The sequence below is a fragment of the Staurois parvus genome, unplaced genomic scaffold (genome assembly GCF_062004578.1).
Source record: "Staurois parvus isolate SC_StPar_1 unplaced genomic scaffold, SC_StPar_1.0 ptg000092l, whole genome shotgun sequence".
In the NCBI taxonomy this organism is placed as follows: Eukaryota; Metazoa; Chordata; class Amphibia; order Anura; family Ranidae; genus Staurois; species Staurois parvus.
This window is the reverse complement of record NW_028317888.1, coordinates 1,614,703-1,634,768: the sequence shown is the minus strand read 5'-3', so window position 1 is coordinate 1,634,768 and position 20,066 is coordinate 1,614,703. Positions and strand designations below refer to the sequence as shown.

General features: G+C 43.0%; 1 protein-coding gene across 1 annotated transcript in view; it reads left to right on the top strand.

The window, feature by feature from the left end:
* Nucleotides 1-16,501: 16,501 nt before the first annotated feature.
* The window catches only part of LOC149468109 (uncharacterized), a 146,953-nt gene continuing 143,388 nt past the window's right edge, over nt 16,502-20,066 (top strand). Inside the window, exon 1 of the mRNA XM_089670675.1 lies at nt 16,502-16,626. Within this exon, the coding sequence (XP_089526801.1) occupies nt 16,502-16,626 (125 nt within the window). The remainder of the gene's footprint in view (nt 16,627-20,066) is intronic.

The following is a 20,066-nucleotide window of genomic DNA, read 5'->3' as shown; positions in this document are numbered from 1 at the left end:
GTGTGATGTCATAGGATTCTCTGACTCTGGATGGAGTGACATTGGGAGGAGGAGCTGTGAGGTCAGTGTGATGTCATAGGATTCTCTGACTCTGGAAGGAGGGACATTGGGCGGAGGATCCGTGAGGTCAGTGTGATGTCATAGGATTCTCTGACTCTGGATGGAAGGACATTGAGAGGAGGAGCCGTGAGGTCAGTGTGATGTCATAGGACATATAGACTCTGGATGGAGGGACATTTGGATGGGGAGATTTGAGGGGTCCTCTATATGAGGCTCCCATACAAACCAAATCCTTGTTCCTGGGTGCGTCCTACCTCTCCTAAACTGAAGAGTGAACTTTGACCTTTACCATCCAGAAATCTGTCCGGAATCTGTGGAAGTAAGCTGTCATGTGATCAGGTGACGTGCGGAGGAACGGAGTGTAAATAGCAGACAATTGTCTCCAGAGCCCCTAATGGTGGGGATGGATTTGGCGGCGTGCTGGTGCCAAGTTTCCTCCCCCCAGGGTCACTGCAGGTGTGGAGAAAAGCTGTGTAAGAGGATATGGAGGAGAGATGAGGAGGAGATCCAGGAATCAGGAGACAGGTCAGGGCAAGCAACAGACGAGCGCATCCAAGAGACCAAGCCGGGGTCACTACACAGAAAATCAATCCAAGGAAACAACAGGCAGGACGAGGAATAGCAAGAAGGAGCTGAGAGACAAATGAGAATATTGCTCAGCCAATGGGAGATGATCTCAGCATGACTTCCATCATGAAGGAGATGAGGGGGAGGGGAGGAAGTCACTGAAGGTGACCATAGATCCATGGAAATTCAGCTGGTTCAGCAGGGATCACTCACATTGCATTTCCTCTGAACTCCACAAGGTGGTGATCTCACTTATACCCAAAATGGAAGTCTCTATAGAAGACAGGAAATGATGTCAGGTACAGACAGATATAGAGAGGAAGTTCCATGTGGTAGGAAGTATAGAGGAGACATTGGTGGAAGTGGCAGCAGAGGAGGTAATAAGATGTTATTTTCTATTTACACCCAGTAACCCCTGTCATGTCCATCCTTAGTCACTGTGAGTTGTCAATCATGGTGAGTAGTCACTGGAAACGGATCGTGTTGGTGGTCAGCATGTGTTTTTTCATTGGGCATTGTTCATTATTATCCGCTTCCATACCGGGCACTTTTACCCCCTTCCTGCCCAGGCCAGTTTTCAGGTTTCAGCGCGCTCACACTTTGAATGACAATTGCGCGGTCATACAACATTGTACCCAAACTAAAATTTTATCATTTTCTTCACACAACTAGAGCTTTCTTTTGGTGGTATTTAATCACCGCTGGGGTTTTTATTTTTTTCTAAATTAACAAAAAAAGACCAAACATTTTGAAAAAAAAACACGTTTTTCTTTGTTTCTGTTATAAAAGTTTGCAAATAAATAATTGTTCTTCATACATTTAGGCCGAGATGTATTCTGCTACATGTCTTTGGTGAAAATAACCCAAATTAGGATGTATTATTTATCTGTAGGAAAGTTATAGAGTTCACAAACTATGGTATAGATCTGAATATTGATCAATCCTGAACTACTGACGACCAATCTAATTTCTTGAGGTCCAAGAATGTCAGAACAGTACAGATATCCCCCAAATGTCAGGACAGTACAGATATCCCCCAAATGTCAGGACAGTACAGATATCCCCCAAATGTCAGGACAGTACAGATATCCCCCAAATGTCAGGACAGTACAGATATCCCCCAAATGTGAGGACGGTACAGAGATCCCCCAAATGTAAGGACGGTACAGAGATCCCCCCCAAATGTCAGAACGGTACAGATATCCCCCCCAAATGTCAGAACGGTACAGATATCCCCCCCAAATGTCAGAACGGTACAGATATCCCCCCCAAATGTCAGAACGGTACAGATATCCCCCCCAAATGTCAGAACGGTACAGATATCCCCCCCAACTGTCAGAACGGTACAGATATCCCCCCCAACTGTCAGAACGGTACAGATATCCCCCCCAACTGTCAGAACGGTACAGATATCCCCCCCAACTGTCAGAACGGTACAGATATCCCCCCCAACTGTCAGAACGGTACAGATATCCCCCCCAACTGTCAGAACGGTACAGATATCCCCCCCAACTGTCAGAACGGTACAGATATCCCCCCCAACTGTCAGAACGGTACAGATATCCCCCAAATGTCAGAACGGTACAGATATCCCCCAAATGTCAGGACGGTACAGATATCCCCCAAATGTCAGGACGGTACAGATATCCCCCAAATGTCAGGACGGTACAGATATCCCCCCAAATGTCAGGACGGTACAGATATCCCCCCAAATGTCAGGACGGTACAGATATCCCCCCAAATGTCAGGACGGTACAGATATCCCCCCAAATGTCAGGACGGTACAGATATCCCCCCAAATGTCAGGACGGTACAGATATCCCCCCAAATGTCAGGACGGTACAGATATCCCCCCAAATGTCAGGACGGTACAGATATCCCCCAAATGTCAGGACGGTACAGATATCCCCCCCCCAAATGTCAGGACGGTACAGATATCCCCCCCCCCCAAATGTCAGGACGGTACAGATATCCCCCCCCCAAATGTCAGGACGGTACAGATATCCCCCCCCCAAATGTCAGGACGGTACAGATATCCCCCCCCCCCCCCCAAATGTCAGGACGGTACAGATATCCCCGTCCCCCAAATGTCAGGACGGTACAGATATCCCCGTCCCCCCCACAAATGTCAGAACGGTACAGATATCCCCCCCCCAAATGTCAGAACGGTACAGATATCCCCCCCCCCAAATGTCAGAACGGTACAGATATCCCCACCCCAAATGTCAGAACGGTACAGATATCCCCCACCCCAAATGTCAGAACGGTACAGATATCCCCCCCCAAATGTCAGAACGGTACAGATATCCTCCAAATTACCCCTTTTTGAAAAGTAGACAGTCTGAGGTATTTTATAACAGTCATGGCGAGTTTTTTGAAGTTGTAATTTTTTTGTCATAATTTTTCGGAAATGAAGAAATAAAAAAAATGATTTTCACTATTTTTGTTACATCCTGTCACCAGTGCAGTACAGCGTCATCATATAACTGGCATGGTGGTGATCAGGGACACTGACTGGTAATAGTATGGGGGAAAAAAATGATTTTTTAAATTATTTTTTATTAAAATTTTTTTCTCTATTTTTAAGATGTTTTTTCATATTTCACTATGAGCAAGCTAGTATAATATTACCATAGTAACATTGTACTACTTTGGGGAAGTGATCAGTATTTATTTATTTTTTTTACACAGTTTTCTTATAGCAAAGAATTACTTTGCTATAAGCAAGCATTTACCTGAATGAAATCGATTCATTCAGGGTTTTTTTATGCTTAACTGTGATTTGGCCACAACTAATCACATGACACAGTTGGGCTGTGATTGGCCTAGTTTGCGCATGTGATCACTGTGACCATTCATAGCTAGACACACTAGTATACAATGGATGGTATGAAAGGAAGCCATCCATTGTATACAACTGTCATGTGACCTGCTGTGATTGGTCACAGCAGGTCACATGGTACTGGCAGGTCACATGGTACTGGCCGAAGTACACGGCCGGTGACAGCTTGCGCTGCTGCACGGCTTTGCGGGCAGGAAAACTGCGCATGACTGAAAGGATGCCATATGGCATCCACCCAGAGGAATGAGCTGCTCGCCACGCCGCCTTTGTGCTATTGGCTGGATGGCAACTGGTTTATGATGTAGATCTGCATTGTTGGATGATTGACGAGGGATTTACTGTAACGTAAATGTAAGAGCAGAATCATTGTATCAGTAAGATGTGATCAGTAGAAATATGTAATTTGTAGATCTTGTCTCATTCCATGTTATTACAGATAAGTGTTCAGTATTCAGTCTCAGACATATACAGTATTCACCAATCAGCATCTGGAAGGACAGAGTAGCTTCTAGGCTAGCGGTGTCACCTGGATGCCAATGGAGCTTTGCTATCTAAGTAGACAAGCCGTTCTCACCTTGAATTTTAAAAGAAGAGCTTTAGCCTTTTTGGCTAGAAACAGCAGTGGACCAGGAGAAGCTTCTGAAATGTCTGCCAGCTTTGATTTATATTCACAGATAAGAGGAATCTGTTTCACTAAAATATTAGTTGCAGAGAGATGGAAATAATTCCTTCTGATTGGACACACCGTAGGATCCATCTACATGTAAAACTGTATTTGTAGCCTCTGTAGAATCCCAGAGAAACGCACAGAATGGTTCTATGGTGCCTGATATAGCTGAACAGTGATTGGTACTGTCGCAATTGGACTGATGCGCTGGTGTTGGAAATTCTATCCCTGACTCAGTGATCTGAACCGTTCCTGGTCCATTCAAGATTGGGCACTTCAAAACACAGAACGTCCTGTGGGCTGGTACAACAACACCCCTGAGAGTTGATTGGCCAAGGGTTAAAGTTCCACCCACCATCCGTTTTTCAATAAACTGTATACCCTGAGATATGGACAGTGTGATTCGTATGGAGCCGAGTCTATTTGGCTGGCGAATCGCAGACTTTCATTGACTTGCTCCAGTCACAGGATAAATCTTGGCAAAAGTTTTATTTCTGTTTTTATTCCCTTTTATTTTATAGTGAATAGCCAATTGTGTGTATTTTTGTATTCTTTGTAACTCTTTTTTTCTTTGTACATATTTTTTACCCTGCCCATTTTTAGGATATTAAGTCATACAAATAATAAGTGACTTCTGTGTACTAAGCTTGGGCTCATATCTGGCCGGACAGAGATCTGTGTGTGTGTGGTGGCCAAGCAGACTAGTCTGTGGACAAACTGTTGGGTTGTGGCAAGGTACCAAGTGTGGATCTGGTGAGGGGGTGTGTAGACAGTAGGAACAGTGATTAACGCCGGGGTTCTAGCTTTTAGGATAGCTAGAGGAATCCTAGAAGGGTGTGCCAATTGCTAGACTGCTACCCCCACCCTTAGAGTGCACCAGATTGTATGTAAGATTCATATCTGCCTGTGTGTGATCAGCCAGATTGGATTGGAGTCTCCCTCTAGTGGTGGCCAGAGGTAGTGCGGGCTGTGAAAGTGTATCATGACCAGTCTTATATGCTCAAAGTAAGTCCCCCTCACTCCCTCTTTACCCCAGTCACGGACCACGCTTTGGTAGGCTAGTCACCGTGGGCGTGCCTTATCCGTGACATTTACATTGGGGAAATCTTTTTTATTAATAAAGGACTAGTCATGTTTATTAATAAAGGACTAGTCCTTCGACAGCTCTTTGGTCTTCACCATAGTGGAGTTTGGAGTGTGACTGTTTGAGGTTGTGGACAGGTGTCTTTTATACTGATAACAAGTTCAAACAGGTGCCATTGATACAGGTAATGAGTGCAGGACAGAGGAGCCTCTTAAAGAAGAAGGTACAGGTCTGTGAGAGCCAGAAATCTTGTTTGTTTGTAGGTGACCAAATACTTATTTTCCACCATAATTTGCAAATAAATTCTTTCCAGATCAGCCAATGTGATTGTCTGGATTTGTTTTCTCATGTTGTCTCTCATAGTTGAGGTCTCCCTATGATGCCAATTACAGGCCTCTCTCATCTTTGTAAGTGGGAGAACTTGCACAATTGGTGGGGACTAAATACTTTTTTGCCTCACTGTATCTGTCTCCAGTCAAAGGACAAGAGATGAGCTTTTTTATTTCTTATATTAACCATCTCCTGCTCTCCATATCAGGAAATGATGGACATGTGGAGGTTCTCTCATTCTGGGAGGATGTCTTATAGGGGTTTATTTACTAAAGCTGGAGAGTCCAAAATCAGACTCCCTTCTGCATAGAAACCAATCAGCTTCTAACCTCAGCTTGTTCAATGAAGCTTTGGCAATGAAACCTGGAAGCTGATTGGTTTCTATGCAGAAGGGAGTCTGATTTTGGACTCTCCAGCTTTAGTAAATAAACCCCATGATGTCTAACTCTAACCGCAGCGCTGGGACACGGGATCATGATCAGTGGAAAGAGCCGATGACTTTGGCTCTGTCGTGTGATCAGCTGTGTCCAATCACAGTTGATCGCATGTAAATAAGAAAACGCCGGTGACACTGACTGCTCGTGAGGAGAGGAGAGCCGGTAATCGGCAATCCTCAGAGGGGACATCTACACTGATCATCAGGGCACTGATTATCAGTGTAGCCCCACCAATGCCACCTGTCAGTGCCCATCAATGCCACATATCAGTACCTACCAGAGCACATCAATGCCACATATCAGTGCCAATCTGAGCTGCCTTTCAGTGCCAACTATCAGTGCCGCCTGTCAGTGCCACCTATCAGTGCATATATAAGTGCTGCCTTTCAGTGCCCACCAGTGATGCCTGTCAATGCCCAACAGTGCCACCTACCAGTTCAAGTCAGTGCCACCTATCAGTGACATATATAAGTGCTGCCTTTCAGTGCCCACAGTAATGCCTGTCAATGCCCAACAGTGCCACCTATCAGTGCCCATCACTGCAGCCTAATTAGCGCACATCAGTGAAGGAGAAAAATTACTCATTTACAAAATTTTATAGCAGAAACTGAGAAAAAAACTTATTTTTTCTAAATTTTCAGTTGTTTTTGGTTTGTTTAGCAAAAAATAAACCCAGAGGTGATTAAATACCACCAAAAGAAAGCTCCATCTGTCTCAAAAAATGGGTTATTGTCACCAAAGACATGTAGCAGAATACATCTCGGCCTAAATTTATGAAGAACAATTATTCATTTGCAAACCTTATTAACAGAAACAAATAAAAACGTATTTTTTTTCAAAATTTTTGGTCTTTTTTTGTTAATTTAGCAGAAAATAAAAACCCCAACAGTGATTAAATACCATCAAAAGAAAGCTCTAGTTATGTGAAGAAAATGATAAAATTTTATATGGGTACAGTGTTGAATGACCGCGCAATTGTCATTCATAGTGCGACAGTACTGAAAACTGGCCTGGGAAGGAAAATGTGAAAGTGCCTGGTAGGCAAGTGGTTTAAAAAATATTTTGGGGCCTTCTACAGGCTTGCAGGAAACACAACAAACACTAAGTAAGCCGATCTAGATGTTCCAATTCCCATTGGGAGCAGCCCGTCTATTAACCCCTTATATCCCCATCCTGATATTGTACAACCAATACAGTCCAGATAATTCTCTGCTATCCATCTACAGAGAAAACCACATGACCCCACCAATGAGGATGGAGGAGGATCAGAGTCACATGACTGAGAGGATACTAAACCTCACCCTGGAGATCATCTACCTGCTGACCGGAGAGGTGAGGAGGATTCTGGGAGGTCACATGACATCACTGTCATCTCTATTAATAAAACACAGACCTGACAGGAGAGGTGAGGAGGATTCTGGGAGTCTAACATGATATTCCTATTGGTTCCTCAATACAGAGATTTCCTCCTATGAAGTCAGGTGATCATATGACCATCACAGCGCCTCCATGTGACTCCCTAATCCCTGAGAGACACAACATGCAGAAGATTCTAGAAGTCACCAAGAAGATGATGGAGCTGCTGACAGGAGAGGTGAGCGGTGCCGGGAATTCTGGGACATTCTCCAGTAACAGACAAGGGATGTGTCTGGATGGTGACTGTATCATTGTGTGTGTCAGGTTCCTATAAGGTGTCAGGGTGTCACTGTCTATTTCTCCATGGAGGAGTGGGAGTATTTAGAAGGACACAAGGATCTCTACAAGGACGTCATGATGGACAATCAGCCGCCCCTCACATCACCGGGTAAGAGGAGACTTTATTGTAAAGGAGAGAGCAGTACGGAGGATCCACCTAGATCCCCCATCATCTGATAAACACATAGAAACAATGGATTCAGTCAGTGTGTGTGTTTCCTACAGATGGATCCAGTCATGGGAACCCACCAGAGAGATGTCCCCGTCCTCTGTATTCCCGGGATTCCACACAGGAAGGTCACACCATCCCTCACCATCATCAGGTAGATGAGGAACAATCACTGATAGTATCATTAGGATCTGTACATTATCTGCATTGTTACCAACTCATAGAGGTCATGTGTGGATATTTTATGTGACCTTACATTTTACAGATGATATTTTCTCTCATTTCCTTGATTTAGAGTGGAGATCCAATCGATATAGAATTTGAGGTGAAAGCAGAAGAAGAAGAGGCGTATGTGAGGGATGATCAGCAGTCTATGGAGGAGGATGGAATAACGGGGACATTTATAGAGGAGGACACTCCTACAGAGATCAGCACAGGTGGGTCATGAACACTAAATCCATTCCTCCACCCATACTGCTCACTGATTGGTCCAGAGTAGGGCGGGGACTGGGTGATATCAGCCTGTAATCCCCTGGTCACTTTCCTGAGCTGTGTTCCCCGTCCTGTATTCCTGGATTTCTCTCGGATAATCTTCCTTCTCTGTGCTGCAGACACAATTTATGTATCTAGACTGGATTTATGGAGGTTCTGGGGTTCAGCCGGCAGCAAAATGTTGATGTTCACAATAAGTGTGGATTGACCTGGGACATGTGATTTGGGTCTTCTACCCCTTATCCTGGGGCTAACAGGATCTCTGACAGAACATTTCTCCCAGGGTTCCTTGCTCTGTGGTCTGCTGGCTGTGCCGGGTGGAGGGATATGTCTGTAGTGTCTCAGACCCAAGTCACTGAGTGCAGTCTCAGGAGATGGGAGGCAGCGGTGTGGGATCTCTGCAACTTGTCTACAGTAAACATTTAATCTTCCACTGATTACTGAATACAATATTATGAGTCCTGACCCTTACACTATAAATATACTAAAGAAAAAATGCTGCACCTACATCTTTATCAATAAGTGCTAAAAGTGCAAATTTCATGCAAATATACTACAGTATATTGCCAAAAGTATTTTCCCCGCCCTCCCAATCATGTGATTCAGGTGTTCCAATCCCCTCCCAATCATGTGATTCAGCTGTTCCAATCCCCTCCATGGACACAGGTGTATACAATAAAGCCCCTAGGCATGCAGACGGCTTCTATAAACATTTGTGAAAGAATGGGTCGCTCTCAGGAGCTCAGTGACTCCAAGCGTGGTCCACCTGTGCAATAAGTCCATTCGGGACATTTCCTGGCTACTTAATATTCCACGCTCAACTGTTATAACAACGTGGAAGCAACTGGGAACAACAGCAATTCAGCCACCAAGTGGTAGGCCACGTCACATGACAGAGCATGGTCTTAAGCACACAGTGCGCAGAAGTCACCAACTGTCTGCAGAGTCAATAGCTAAAGACCTCCAAACTTGGTGTGGCCTTCACATGAGCCCAATAACAGTGTGTAGAGAGCTTCATGGAATGGGTTTCCATGGCCGAGCAGCTGCATCCAAGCCTTCCATCACCAAGTGCAATGGAAAGCATCAGATTTTGTGGTGTAAAGCACGCCACCACTGGACTCTAGAGCAGTGGAGACGTGTTCTCTAGAGGGACCAACCACGCTTCTGTGTCTGGCAATCCAATGGATGTGTCTGGGTTTGGTGGTTGCCAGGAGAACGGTACTTGCCTGACTGCATTGGGCCAAGTGTAAAATTTGTTGGAAGGGGATTATGGTGTGGAGTTGTTTTTTAGGGGTTGGGCTTGGCCCCCTAGTTCCAGTGAAGGGAACTCTTAAGGCAACATTTTGGACAATTTCATGCACCCAACTTTGTGAGAAGAGTTTGGGGATGGCCCCTTCCTGTTCCAACATGACTGCACACCAGTGCACAAAGCAAGGTCCATAAAGACATGGAGGAGCCGGTTTGGGGTGGAGGAACTTGACTGTCCTGCACAGAGTCCTGACCTCAACCGCATAGAACACCTTTGGGATGACTTAGAGTGGAGACTGTGAGCCAGGCCTCCTCCCCCGACATCAGTGCCTGACCTGACAAATGTGCTTCTGGAAGAATGGTCCAACCTTCCCATAGACACCCTCCTAAACCTTGTGGACGGCCTTCCCAGAAGAGTAGAAGCTGTTATAGCTGCAAAGGGCGGGGCCAACTCAATATTGAACCCTACGGACTAAGACTGGGGGGCCATTAAAGGTCATGTGTGTGGGAAGGGCGGGGCCAACTCAATATTGAACCCTACGGACTAAGACTGGGAGGACAATAAAGGTCATGTGCGTGGAAAGGGCGGGGCCAACTCTCAATATTGAACCCTATGGACTAAGACTGGGGGGCCATTAAAGGTCATGTGCGTGGAATGGCAGGCCGCCCAATACTTGGGGCAATATAGTGTATCATAGGTAGAAATGCCCACACATGGACTTCCTCAGTGACCCCTAAGACTACGTATGTAACTTGTATCAGGTCTCCAGGTGGATTTAGTCTGTAATATATCATAGGTAGACTCATCTCTTCAGGGAAGTCTATCACACCTCCAACTAACAACTAAACTTTTAATTCTTCCATCAGCTCATTCCCCACACTTATTACCTTTTGTACCACTTACCCCACCCAGTTAGATTGTCTGTCTCTGTATATAGCGGTGTCTAATTGTGACTTCCATAGATGTCGGAAATAATGTTTAATATTTATATATTATAACTAGTTTTAATAGTATATAACTTATCACATTGTATGGTATATGTCTGCACTATTCATTAATTAGAGGCACAGGATAATACACTCCTAACTTTTTGACTCTTACACTGTATAATTTATATTGTACATTACATCCTCCTGACCCCTGCACTATATACTCTGTTATACATTCCATACTCCTGACCCCTGCACTATATACTCTATGTTGTACATTACATACTCCTGACCCCTGCACTATATACTCTATGTTGTACATTACATACTCCTGACCCCTGCACTATATACTTTATGTTGTACATTACATACTCCTGACCCCTGCACTATATACTCTATATTGTACATTACATACTCCTGACCCCTGCACTATATACTCTATATTGTACATTACATACTCCTGACCCCTGCACTATATACTCTATGTTGTACATTACATACTCCTGACCCCTGCACTATATACTCTATGTTGTACATTACATACTATTGACCCCTGCACTATATAATCTTTGTTGTACATTACATACTCCTGACCCCTGCACTATATACTCTATGTTGTACATTATACTCCTGACCCCTGCACTATATACTCCATGTTGTACATTACATACTCCTGACCCCTGCACTATATAATCTTTGTTGTACATTACATACTCCTGACCCCTGCACTATATACTCCATGTTGTACATTACATAGTCCTGACCCCTGCACTATATATTCTATGTTGTACATTACATACACCTGACCCCTGCACTATATACTCTATGTTGTACATTACATACTCCTGACCCCTGCACTATATACTCTATGTTGTACATTACATACTCCTGACCCCTGCACTATATACTCCATGTTGTACATTACATACTCCTGTCCCCTGCACTATATACTCTTGTACGTTGCATCATTCTGATATTATATAGTTCAAACCTTAGGCATCCTATATAAGTTGTACATTACATCGGCCTTACTTCTGTTCCCCCCCCCATTTCCTCCCTGCTGGACATATCGGATGATGTGATTGGAGCACAGACTTTTACATGGTGATAATAATGTGATAACATCCTCCAACTTTGGACCCTTAAACAGAAAGTGATAATGAGGGAGGAGTCAATACCCCAATGATGGTGGTCTTCAGGATCAGTCCAGTCTTCATCTTGGTTGTTCTCCCCCCATCCTCACTCTCTGACCTCTGGTGTCAGAGAATCCTATGACATCACACTGACCTCACAGCTCCTCCCCCCAATGTCCCTCCATCCAGAGTCAGAGAATCCTATGACATCACACTGACCTCACAGCTCCTCCCCCCAATGTCCCTCCATCCAGAGTCAGAGAACCCTATGACTGTCTCTGTGCTGCAGACACAATTTATGTATCATTATTTCCTTACTCTCTGACTAAGGTCCATGAATAAAGAAATGACCTGGTAGGAGATCAGAGGAGCCATTTCCTAGTTCCCTTGAGGGTGGAATTGTAAGCTCCTCAGAGACCAAGCTGCCTGATGTGGGTGGAGTCCTGGTTTGGGGGAACCAATCAGCTCCTGTCTAGTAATCCTCTTTGTCTTTGTATTTTAGTCCATGGCCGGGAGATGAGGAAAACCTCCGAGGATTGTCTCACTTTGTCTCCAGACTGGAAAGTAGAAGATGAGGACATCACACAGTATAGTCCAGGAGAAAACCCGGCTCCCTCCAATGTCCATCCGGCACCACCCAGTGTAGATGGACCATCAGATTCCTCATATCCTGAGGAACCTCAGACTGTGCGGGACCGGGCCGGCCTTCCAACAGGGAAGAGCTTCTCCTGTACTGAGTGCGGGAAATGTTTCAGTTATAAATCCCATCTTAATGTGCATAAAAGATCTCACACAGGGGAGAAGCTGTTTTCCTGTCCTGAGTGCGAGAATTGTTTTTCATGCAAGTCTCATCTTTCCATACATCAGAGATCTCACACGGGGGAGAAGCCGTATTCCTGTCTTGAGTGCGGGAAATCTTTTTCTGATAAGTCCAATCTTTACACACATCAGAGATCTCACAAAGGAGAGAAGCCATATACCTGTTCTGAGTGCGGGAAATGTTTTTCACAGAAGTCCAGTCTTTACAGACATCAGAGATCTCACACGGGGGAGAAGCCATATTCTTGTCCTGAGTGTGGGAAATGTTTTTCACGGAATTGGCATCTTTCCAGACATCAGCGATCTCACACAGGGAGAAGCCACTTTCCTGTCCTGAGTGAGGGAAATGTTCCTCACTGAAGTCCTGTCTTCCTGTATATTAGCGGTCCCACACAACCCTGGAGGTGTATTAGTGCCTTGAGTGCGGGAAATGTCTTGCAGATGAATGTTGCTGGACATCCCAGCTCTCATGTGAGGAAGAAGCACACCCTGATATACACCTCAGATATACTCCATGGCTGATCTTCATCATGGAAGAAACAGTTCATAAGGAGATCAGAGGTCCCCAAAGACATGGATGAAGTGTGGGACCGGGTTCTCCATTGATAGCAGGAGAAGAATAAAAATGGAGTCCTGCCCTGTGATTGGCTGAGTACATTTTGTGGTGGGAGATTTCACAAACACTTAGAGGCCTGTTTAAAAATAAATATTTCTACCTCCTGTATACCGGACACTTCCCCCCCTTCCTGCCCAGGCCGACTGGTAACTATCAGCGCTCTCACACTTTGAATGACAATTACACAGTCATGCAACATTGTACCTAAATTATATTTTTGTAATTTTTTCACACAAATAGATATTTATTTTGGTGGTACTAAACACCACTTTTTACCATTTTTCTTGTTTTTACAAATAAATGGTCTTTCCTTATAAATGTAGACAAAGGTGTATTCTGCGCCATTTCTTGGGTACAATAACCCCAATCAGTGTCTATGATTCAGTGTGTAGGAGAGTTATAGAGTCTACAAACTATGGGATAGATGTCTGAAAATCCATCATGTCTGATGACGGCAGATCTCATTTCTGAGGACCAAAAACACCAGAACGGTACAAATTGTCAGAACTTTATCTGTGAGGAAATAATCCGTATACAATTCATGGAAACAGGCGGGATCTGGTATGAAGGAGATTCCCTACTAATTCTCACAAAGTAACCGACATCCCAGTTCTGTATTTGTGATAATTGGAAGACAAAATAAAACGCAATAATGTGCAAAAATATATATTTATTAATAATATAAATCAGTACAAAATGGGGATGAAATCTAATAGGTGATGATAAATAATAAACAATACAAGATAACAGTACAATGATCTAATCCACAATAATGGGGAGAAATACAAGCCAGCAATTACTGCCAAATATTAATGAATTACATCCAACTGTCTGGAAATGTCGTGTAAGAAATCAGTAACTCAGCAACATGTGACAACAGATATACAAATCCCCCCCGTGATCTCTCTACACCCAGATATTCAACGCTCAACGTGTACCTTGCCATGACTTGATGTGGAATCCCATACACAGGCCAATCCAATCCGCTTACAATCTGAGATGAAGATGTAATGTTACATGAAGTAGTCTGCCTTGTCATATATATACTGTATACATCCGGATAAACCATTGACTAGAAGCCAGAATCAGCTTCAGGGATATGTAAAATCAATCTTCCCCAGAGGAGGGAAATGATAATAATTTATACTGCAGGTAAAATGACGTCACATCCCCTCCTGTGCTCACCAGAACCGTTATCGGACTAAACAATGTATCTGGAGATATAAGGGGAGTACAAGTTATCTGAGGAAAATGAAAGTTCTAGTTCCCAATATGGACTGTATGGTGTCAGTGATGTCAGCTTTCAGTGCGCTCACTTCAGGGGGTGTCTGTGTCCGTCTGTTGCCCCTTGTCTCCTGTCTTGTGAGGTCTTGTTTTGTGATGTGTGTCCTCTTCTCTGTCCGTCTCTTACTTTTATCCCTCCAAATAAAACCTAGGCGGGCAAAGGTTATCTCTCCTCACAATGACGTCAGACTAGGTGCTATTTTCTCTACTAATTGATTTCAGTGACCTGAAGGGGGCAGTATAGGATGAGGAATTCTCTGACACGTCTTCTGGAACATGACAAGGGTTGACCTTTAACCTCGGCTGGTAAGGACATGACTACATTAGAGAGAACTGCTTTTCTGCCAGGTTTGGTGTCACACAGACTGGTACCCATGTCACTGCTAATAATGTATTACTGAAAGTGGTTGTAAACCTAAAAAACACAAATCAGTCTAATCCTGCAGTTGGGTAGATTTTACCTTTACTGAGCCATTCAGCTTAGTCTGGTATCTTGAAGCAATCCCTTTCTCCAGAAATCCCACCTGATCTTCTGAGCTGAATAAATCTGACACCAGCAGAAATATGGTGTCACCACTCCCCTTCTCCTGTGAGTGACAGGCTGTGCTGAGGATGAGACCAGTATGAGCCTCCATGTAATACACTGCAAGGGGTGGGGGAGGGGGTGTCCTCTCCATGCTGGTCTCTGCCTTCACAAGATCCACAACTCAGCACTCATCAGCACCAGTGATTGTTCTTGAGCTGAGGCTGGAGGGGGTATAACTGGGGGATTGTGTGACATCACATCTCCGCCTACTATTCTCTGGTCCTAAGCCACGCCCACGGACCAGCAGATTTTGGAGGGCGGAGACAAGCTAAAGGAGCATTTTTCTGAGGTACACTCACAGCTGTATGTATGTTTACATTAAAATGTATTCATTTATGGAAAAATGTAATTTTTAGTATTTGGGTTTACAACCACTTTAAGTGATTCTGGAGAAAACAAAATCTAGTAATATATATCAAGTAATGTATTATCAATTCATTATTTACATTTTCTAGCTATGCTGGATATTAACTGATTGGCCACATTATTATGGTATTGTGCTGTAATTGGTATGTCCAATAAAACTGCATAGGACTTGAGATATGAACATCTGGATGTTGAGAGAAAAACATCAGAATGTTCAATCATTATAGTAACATTCTCTTATGGTACAAATACAAAATCTTCTTCTGCATTACCTTGCATCATTCTCAGTTGAGCCCTAGGATGACAAGCACAGAATCGATTAATATGAACCCATTTGTCCACACAATCACCATTTATGACAATTCTTATTTTATATACCACAGGTGAAATGTCAGTATTAGTATACGGACCTTTCCATGAAGGAAGACATTTCTTTTCCTTGACTCTATCTGGAGCACAGTTGTATAAATACATTTTATAATTTATGCTCCTTCTTGGTAGTTTTGAGATGGTAATACGTTTTGTTGCTTACCACGGCTTTCTCTAGATTCTTCTGTGCAAAGGCAAAATCATGTTGTAGGTTCTGTCGAAGGTTTTCAACATATTGATGTGTCGTGGCTGCATTGATCAGGTTATGGTCAGATGTGTGATACAACAGAAGTTGTGGAAGTACATTTTCCTACCTATCATCTACTCAAATGGTGACATCTTGGTTGCGGTACTTGGAGTGGCTCTAATAGCCACGAGCACTAAAGGTAACGTCATATCCTAGTCTTTACCTGATTCTTTCATGAATTTCTTCAGGATGTTGATGATTGACTGGTTATAGCACTCTACTTCTCTGCTGGATGCTGGACGATAGGCAATGTGTAACTTACATTTGACACCTGAAATTTTCCACATCTTAGACATTACCTCACTTGTAAAATGTCTGCCATGATCCGAATCAATCCTTTGAGGAAGACCAAGTCTGGAAAATACATAGTTAATGAGTGACGTGGCACATGTTTCAGTGGTATTATTGGGAGCCGGTAAACATTCTACCTACTTAGTAAATAAACAAGTGACTGTCAACATGTATTTGTTTCCTGTAGATGATTTTGTGACAGGACCAATAAAATCAATCTGCAAATTGGACCATGGCAATGAGAAACCCTTCTTCTGAAGTTGGACATGATGGCTGAAACTGAGCACAAACTAGACAACCCTGACAGTAGGTTTGAACATTCTTCAACATATGAGGGCAGAAAGCAAAATCCCGGAGTAATTCGTAGGGAATCTTCTCACCTCGGTGACCTGCTGTAGGTGCTTCATGACCATGTTGTAACATGAGTCCTCTACATATAGTGGGGACCCCCCATTGTTGGACACCATTTTTGGATGTTCTTATCAGTAATCCATCTCTAATACTGAATTGAGATTTGGATGTCACTAATAATTGGAGGTCTTCTTCTTGGGCATAGTCTTCCTCCAATATAGGGGTGTTAACAGGGTCTTCTATGTAAGTGAATATAAATGCAGCACACAAATAGAAGCAATCAGATGCAGTGGTACTAATACCTAGTGTGAGGCGTTGAACGCATGTGCAAACATGTGCATGATCAGCAAACTGTATTCATACCATAATATAAATAAATAGATAGAACATACAAATGAGTATAATCAATGCAATATGTGCAAAACCTTGTGTCAGAAGTGATAAACGTATGTGCATAGATGTGCGTGGTTACCTGACACCTATATCCTATATCCCATGTATTAGTATATAACCAAAATAGTAAGGGATCCTCCTGCGCTCATGGGAATATTTAACAAAATACAGCTGCTGTCACTTAACTGATACCAATAAGTGCAAAAATAAAAATTAAAATTAGTGAAGCGCTTGTATTACATGAATACAATCATGTATCTCCATATAGTGTAATTTTAAATCAAAGTGACCACTATATATAAAAAATGTGTGTTGACTCTCTCTAGTGGAAAGAACAAATAGTGTCAACCAAAATAACTAAATAACACACATTATAAAACTTAATATATAGTGCATATATCAAATATACTGAACAAAATATATATACGTGAAAAACAGAATGATTGGCCACATACAATAGTGTCTAAATCATATATAAATAATATATGCCATAAGTGAAAAAGACAATATCAAAAGTGAAAAAATATTCCATGCATGTGACTGTGCTTGGCTGGAACACACACGTGATCTCCACTTCTAAGTGCAAGTACTCTCCTTCAAATGGCAGCAATGCCTGCTCACCTCCCTTCCTCGACCCACACAGGGCCCCAAAGCAGTTACCACCTCAGTGGTGTGTTCCTCTGGCAGACTCCTTATTCCTCCTCCTCTCTTATGCAACTCATAAAAAGACAAGAAAGCCTTCCATAGTGTAGTAGATTTAATAGGCAAAGTATAAAGTTACAAAGTTTTCCACTCACATGCTCCTCTCCATAAAAAAACGTTTTTCCCAGCCTGTGGGTAGATATGCATGCACCTGGGGGAATCCAATATGGCCACTGCGTCCGGACATGCGTCACCAGGAAGTAGACAAACCGACGCGTTGCGTCACGTGCGTCGTGACTTCACCCTGATGAAGTCTACTTCCTGGTGACGCATGTCCGGACGCAGTGGCCATATTGGATTTTGACTTTTGATATTGTCTTTTTCACTTATGGCATATATTATTTATATATGATTTAGACACTATTGTATGTGGCCAATCATTCTGTTTTTCACGTATATATATTTTGTTCAGTATATAACCATATATCTTCTAAACCATATTTATCAAGTGACCAATCACCTCCACATAATATAGTCCTTCATGTGCATCAACGTGGGAAGTCCTTTATATACAGTGCTCACAATCCACCGTCCAATACTCCTCCAAAATTACAGTGATCTGTGCCTTTACCTGCACGGTGCTTCAAGTGATAACCAGTGATCACATTCCTGCTCATTCACATCCAGATGAAGGGCTCTTGTGTCACCCTTCAGTGTGCATACACCCCGGACACACTATTGCCCTCACCTTCAGGTTTGTCCTGCATCCCAGGTCATACTGAATTTTTCCCCTTTTAACCCAGGCAGGTATACTGGTACAAACTGCTCACCACCCTCAGCTCTTTAAAACTCTCCAACTCCGCTCCATATCATAGAAAAGAACACTCCAAATAGTGTAATATTGCCAAAAAAAATACCTTTATAAAAATAATATAATAATGAACTCATATTTAAAAGTGTCCACCTGGGACACTGCAGGGTGAAATCTCTATTGGGATATGTGATGATCCTATACCAAGATGGCGGCCCATGCACTTCCGGTATTACTGTTTGACATCATCGGAATATAGGGGGCAGTATAGGATTGGGAAGGATTTGGGTTTCTCTGACATGTCTTCTGCAACATGACAAGGGTTGACCTTTAACCTTGTCTAGTAAGGACATCACTACATTACCAGATAACGGCTTTTCTGACGGGTTGGTTTCAGACAAACTTGTACCAAAGTCACCGCAAATAATGTATTAAGTGATTCTGGAGAAGAAAAATCTACCTAAATATCCTACAAAAAGATGAGGTCATTATACTGAGACTTCTTATCTCACGTCTTCTGTAACATAACAACGTTGTCATACAATGAACTCAAACTAATACTTTATAATGTTACAAACAGAATATCCCCAATATATCAATATGTATTCATTGTTAAACCATTTCATATAAATATATGTATGTGGAAATGGAATATAGTAATATAAACCTGGATAACATAAGTAAGCAAGCATTCACTTCATGTAATACTAATAATAATACAAGTGACATTGTTGGATCAGATATTCCTGTCACATAATAATAACACCATATACAATGTAAGGTATAATATGCACTCTTTCCAGAGGATCATGGGAAATAATCATTGTGACCAGTTCTTGTGTCCTTTGTTCAATCTAGACATGGACTCATCCATTTATCTTACCACTTGGTGTCATGTCTAGTCTTCATCTTGTAGCCGTCTGATCCCACCATACCTCCCCCCAGATTTATAACCTGGGAACATAAGCTGTAACCACCTTGGAATGCTCTTAGAATCTGTGTTCAGAATCCATGAAATAGAATATACAGAACAAAATGGCTTCCAGCATGTCCATGTAGAGATGATAAGTTCAGGCCTGCCTGTTTTATTCTGTGAGCCCAGAACAGTTCCGCCAACCTGGTAATCTATGATTGGCTTATAACCCTGTGGGGTGGTAACCTGTAGGCACCTGCTGATCTACGATTGGCTCATAACCCTATGGGGTGGTAACCTGTAGGCACCTGCTGATCTACAATTGGCTCATATCCCTGTGGGGTGGTAACCTGTAGGCACCTGCTGATCTACAATTGGCTTATAACCCTGTGGGGTGGTAACCTGTAGGCACCTGCTGATCTACAATGGCTTATAACCCTGTGGGGTGGTAACCTGTAGGCACCTGCTGATCTATGATTGGCTCATACCCCTTTGTATCCTGATCAGATGATGATTGCGGCACTCCCAATGTTGTTCATGTAATGGAGTGCACAGTGTGTTCCATCCAAGAAGGGCAGCAAGGTAGAAGCCGGCAATTACAGGCCAGTGAGTCTAACATCGGTGGTAGTCATGTTAATGGAATCACTCCTGAAAGGAAGGATCATTGATCATCTAGAAACACACAACTTGCTGGATCCAAAGCAGCATGGCTTTACTGAGGGCA